General features: G+C 42.5%; 1 protein-coding gene across 1 annotated transcript; it reads right to left on the bottom strand.

Moving 5' to 3' along the window:
* Positions 1–2,670: 2,670 nt before the first annotated feature.
* LOC118348506 lies at positions 2,671–3,648 on the bottom strand. Its single transcript, XM_035690353.1, has one exon. It carries the CDS (start codon positions 3,646–3,648, stop codon positions 2,671–2,673), a length of 978 nt encoding a protein of 325 aa, XP_035546246.1.
* Between the last annotated feature and the right edge of the window lie 2,352 nt (positions 3,649–6,000).

Raw genomic sequence — 6,000 nt, forward strand, 5'->3', positions numbered from 1 at the left:
ACGGAAGAACGGGCTACGATCGTCTGTTTTTTTGTGCACCATGAAATAGGACTCGAACCAAGCTGAATGAAAAAATCGGTGGTGGAGCGGCGAGTGGTGGGACAGCTGGCCCAATCAGAATTAGTATAGGCCATAACATGCAAAGTGTTGGAGGACGGAAAGAAAATGCCTTGGCCTGGACTGCCTTTGATGTAGCGAAGAACACGAGTGGTGGCTTGCATGTGAGGAAGACAGGGAGCATGCATAAACTGATTGAGGATGTTCACGGCGAAGAAAATATCAGGACGAATGATGGTTAGGTGGATGAGTCGGCCCACAAGTTGTTGATAGGCACTCGGATCAGAAAGAAGGGAGCCATCTTGATTTGTGAGCTTCAAATTTTGTTCCATGGGAAAATGAGCGACTCGAGCGCCAAGCTGGCCACTGTCATTCAGTATGTCAAAAGCATATTTTCGTTGGTTAAGGAAGATGCATTTTTTTGGAACGAGCAACTTTGAGACCAAGATAATATTTGAGGGGGCCAAGATCCTTGGTTTTGAAATTGGTGGAGAGAGCATGTTTGAAGACCTCGATTTGGGAGAGATCATTGCCAGCAATCAGGATATCATCGACGTAGACAAGCACAACGGTGATACTCGTGGTGGTGACCAATGTGAACAAAGAGTGATATGCTTGAGATTGAGTGAAACTTGCATCAAGAAGCACATCGGTTAGTTTAAAAAACCAGTTGCGGGAGGCTTGTTTGAGGCCGTAGAGAGATTTGCGGAGACGGTAGACACGAGTCTCCCCCCTAAGGGCAATATCCGGGAGGTGGTGTCATGTACACTTCTTCATCAAGATCACCGTGGAGGAAGGCATTGTTGACGTCTAGTTGGTGGATGATCCATTGTTGAGTGGCAGCGACAGCTAACAAACACCAGACAGTAGTCATTTTGCAATGGGTGCAAAAGTCTCATGATAGTCGAGACCTTCAACTTGAGTGTAGCCTTTTGCAATGAGGTGAGTTGTATATCTTTCAACTGAGCCGTCGGCTTTGAGTTTGGTTTTAAAGACTCATTTGCAACCGATGAGTTTTTTTCCAAGAGGGAGGGACTCAAGTGTCCAGGTGGAATTGGCTTCAAGGGCACGTAGCTCATTAGACATTGCTTCCTGCCAATGAGAATGACGAAGAGCAGTAGAATAGCAAGAAGGTTCAACATAAGTGGTGAGAGCATATAAATTTGTAAGGTGAGAAGGGGAAAATCGAGAATAAGAAAGAAAAACAGATAAAGGGTGAACAATACTTGAGGTTGATGCAACGAGTGATAATGCAGTGGGCCCTGCGTGTAGTGTCGGACAAACATAATCCTGGAGATAAGCTGGTCGAGTAGTAGTGCGACAAGGACGAGAAGAAGTGGATGGAGATTCTGTGATAGAAATAGATAGAGGGTCTGTGGTGATAAGAGGAGGAGAGGGGGTGAGGTTGGTAGGGGAGGTTTGGGAACGGGTAAGGGAAGGATAGGGAGAGGTGAGTGAGAAATATCTGGAAGATCTTGAAAAGGAAAGATGTCTTCATGAAAGGTGACATCACGAGAAAAAAAGATGGTTTGGGTGTCGAGATTATATAGTTTGTATGCTTTGTGATTACTGGGGTAGCCAAGAAAGATACATTTTGAGGCACGGGGAGATAATTTATCTCGTTGAGCACCGAGGGTTTGGGCGTAACAAAGACAACCAAAGACACGAATGTGAGTATAGTTTGGAATGGTGTTGAAGAGAAGTTCAAAATGAGATTTATTTTAAAGAATGCGACTGGGTGTACGATTAATGAGATACGCAGCAGTGAGCACACATTCGCCCCAAAATTTGAGGGGTAAGTGGGCTTGGAAACGAAGACTACGAGCAATATTCAAGAGGTGTCTGTGTTTTCGCTTCGCAACGCCATTTTGTTGAGGAATTTCAGTACAGGTACATTCATGGATAATGCTGTGATTATGAAGATATGTTTGGAATTTGTGCGAAATAAATTCTTGGCCATTATCAGTGCGAATTTTTTTGATCGTGGTATTGAATTGATTTTGGATAAGGGCAAAGAAATGCATGAGATTGGTGTATGTCTCAGATTTATGACGCATAAGATAGAGCCAAGTGGTACGGAAAAAATCATCGACAATAGTGAGAAAATAATGAGAACCACAAATGGAAGAAGTGTGGTAACCAACCCAAATGTCACAAAATATTCTATTAAAAGAAAAAATACTTTTATTATCATTAGAGGAAAAAGGCAAACGTGTGTGTTTAGAACGAGCACAAATATCACAATCCGAGACAACATGAGAACTATTAAATAATTGAGGAAGAAACAAAGGGGAAGGATGACCTAGGCGTCGGTGCCATAAGTCTTTATTAGTACAGGATTGCAGGGAAAAAGCCAGAACATTGTTGGGCCGGTGCACATAAAGCCCATTGCAAAAATCATCCGCTCCAATCAGCCTCGTCGACTGTGGGTTCTAAAAGAAAAAAATTTTAGAGGAAAAAGAAACAATGCAATTTGTGTTAGTGGTGAGCTAAGGGACAGACAAGAGATTAAAATGAAAATCAAGGATAAAATAGACATTAAAAAGTGTAAGGGAAGGAGATAAGTGACAAGTGCCGATACCCTTAATAGAAAGGGTATGGCCATTCGGCAGTTTAACCAAGAGAGAAGGGGGATTGCAGGTCAACAAAGGCATGCCGTTCGTGGCACATGTGGGCCTTAGCACCACTGTCCACGACCCAATCACGGTGACTATCAAAGGAGGGGGAAGAGGAAATAGCATTACTGACAAAGTTGGTGGAGATGGGTGTGGGGTTCAGCAGATCCATCAATTTTTGGTAGAGTTCCGGCATCAATCCAAGGAGAGGCAACAAATCGGAGGAGGAAGAGGCTTGATTGACTACCGGAGCTGGGCCAGGTGGTGGTTTGCCAAGAATGGAGGGGCGCGGCTTGGAGCGTTGGTCACGTCCAGGTGGGTAGCCAATAATCCTCCAGCAGCGGTCACAGGTGTAACCCATTTTGCCGCATTCGGTGCAACGAAGGTGGCTCCGTGGGTTGCTGGAGGTGGCGGCTGCAAACACCATAGAATCCGAAGGTAGTGGGTGGAGCTGAAGGAGGCGCTGTTGTTCTTCGTGAAATAAAATAGAAAAAACCTTGGTAATGGGAGGAAGTGGGTCCATAGCTAGGATTTGGGTTCTGAGTTGGGCAAAGGAATCATTGAGGCCAAGGAGAAACTGGAAGACACGCTCATCATCGGCTTGGTTTTGCATGTCTTTGAGATCATTTATGTTTTGAAGATGACTTAATTTATCCCAAATTTGTTTGATGTGGTTGTAATACTCATGGATGGAATTGGTGTTTTGTTGTAGAGAAGAGAGCGCACGCTTGAGGTGATAGAGATGGGCATTGTTGCCGTGGTTGAAACGAGATTGGAGGTCAACCCAAACTTCGCGTGGGTTTGTGTGATATTCAAGGGAGTTGGCTAGAGATGGACTGATGGAGTTCAAAATCCAGGTAAGGACCATGTCCTTGGTTTGGTTCCATTGTTTGTATTCAGGAGAACTAGAATCAGGGGTGGGAAGAGAGTCATCGACAAAGCTGAGTTTATTCTTGGCATTGAGTGCGCGGGTCATGGCTTTTTGCCATTTTGAAAAATTATCTCCTGTAAGAAGCCCAGAAACAAGGATTAGGCTAGGAGAATCAGAGGGATGGAGAATATATGGAAAGGGGACATCGGAAGGGGAAGAGGAAGAGAAAGACATGGAGGGCTCGGGTGGGGTAGGGATCGTGTTTAGGCTGATACCATGTTAAGAATGTGAAAAACTGAATAATTTTATTCTCAATGACTTGTCAATTACAATGATACACTGCTAATTAAATAGATACATGAAGTCAGACTAAATATGGAAATAAATAAATGTAAGGAAATAACTGATATTTACAAATCAATGACTATGGCTAAAAATATGGTGATGATTCCTTAGCTGATTTTGTGCAAATTGAAATCCTGAGAATCGGATTTGATCGTGTCAATATTTATCTCAACTCATCTCATCTGTGAAAACAAACGAGTCCAGTAAACCCAACAAAAGCCGTGGAAGCAATAGTGAAGATGAGAAAGAACAATCATTCCTAGCCGCCTCATAATTTAGACCACCCATCAACTAGACAATTGCATTCCCTGAAAACTTGAAAACTTTGATAGGAATTCTTAGTTGATGATAAAAAAAATAGAGGCATAAAACCTTGCAACAAGTTTGGTTGGTTGGTAATGAAGAAAAGTCATACAACCAATGATTTTCTTGATTAGGAAATTCAATTAATTCTAGTGGGCTTCACAGCGAACCACATTGCGAGCATTCCACAAACCCCATAGAATTAAGGCTGGTAAAAGCATAACAGTGAGCTTAACTTGGTCAGCACCAAATGAAGGGAACACGAATGCATGTCTCTTGCCAAGAAGAACTAGGTGCCGTGACACCAAACAAGGAGGTGATAAACCTCTAAACACCTGCAGCAAGCTCACAGTGATAGAAGACATGATTTCCTGACTCTGCGTAACCTTCAGCATAGCTGCTGCATTTAGATACTCAAGAGCTAGGCCGTTGTGCCAGTGTTTCCAAATAAATACACAAATTTTAGGGGGCATAACAAGGCTTTAGACGAATTTAGCCATTGAGAGGTTGGATAGTGAGGAAAGAAAGTTCCAAGTAGATTTGGTAGGAAAGTCACCACTGTTAATGCGTTTTCATACCCGAGAGTTCTTGGCAGCCTTTAGCATATTGTTATAGCTCAACAGCTTTTGAATTAAATTCTGATCCCCAAGAGTAGAAGAGCTTAGAAGGGATCCATCGAGAAGATGAGCATTCATTTTAAATAGGAGTTCAGGGTCGGTTCCAGGGAAGCCCATGCTAGAAAGTGATCCCTCACCCGACCAGTTATTATCAAAACAGAAACTTATTGAACCAGCTCTTACATGTCATAGATTCTCTAAGTGCAGGGTTGGAAGGAAACTGCATATGGACCTCCAAATGCAAGAGTTGTGCACTTTCGAAGTGATGTCCATCAAAGAGTCTTTGATATTTCTGCCTCCAGAATAAAGTCCGTGTTGTAGAAAAATCAAGAAATCTCCAAGTTTGCAGTGTAAGCATTAAATCCCCATTCATCCCTATTGAATTGGTCTACAAATTCAGCTCCCTGAAATCCCGTGCCTGTTAGTATGTCCATCAGTCTCATCCTATAGAAAGAAACGCAGATTCTATGAATCATGGACAGAGTAATCTTACCATAAGTAAGGGGGCCCCAAGATAGGTGATAGCAAAGTTACCTTCGGGGAAGCCAGTAGTGGCAACAACAGTGCTTCTCCAGGTTCTTGGAGTGGAGTGGTGCATAAGAAAAGAGCTTTTCTGCAGGTTAATCCTTTGGCTAGATTCATGCTCGTATTCTGATATGAAAGAAATGAAAGTCTAAAAGCTCTTGTTTGGGCCATTAGTAAAAATCAGCAAGTCATCGCAAGGTATCTAACACCAACTTTGTTAGACATCTATTAAGAAGTTCTTCACTTAAAACAAATAAAATTGTAGAGAGGATCTCCTTGATGTAAGGCACGAGTTGGAGCAAAATAGCCTGTGAGTGCCATCGAGGAAGTTTGAAAACTTTGAAGCTTGGAAGCATTGCTGAGAAAGAGCTATAACACTAGAGTTGAAACCAAAGGCTGCCAAGATATGTGAAAGACAAGACCAATCCTCTCGACCAAAGGCTTTAGCCATATCTATCTTCAAAATTACATTATCCCCCACTAATCTTCTTGTTTAGACTGTTAGAATAGTTAAGTGTTAGAATCCCACGTCGCTTGAGAATGTCTCTCATATAACCTTTGGTCTCCTATATATATGACACCTTGTATAGCATATTCATTGTGCGATTAATGAAGCACACTGATTCCAACATGGTATCAGAGAATTGCTTCTGAATCACGCGGTAAA

The sequence above is a fragment of the Juglans regia genome, chromosome 1, assembly GCF_001411555.2.
Source record: "Juglans regia cultivar Chandler chromosome 1, Walnut 2.0, whole genome shotgun sequence".
In the NCBI taxonomy this organism is placed as follows: Eukaryota; Viridiplantae; Streptophyta; class Magnoliopsida; order Fagales; family Juglandaceae; genus Juglans; species Juglans regia.

Excerpts from the sequence above, each read along its gene's own strand:
- LOC118348506 (XM_035690353.1), bottom strand. The coding sequence starts at position 3,648 with ATGACCCGCGCACTCAATGCCAAGAATAAACTCAGCTTTGTCGATGAC.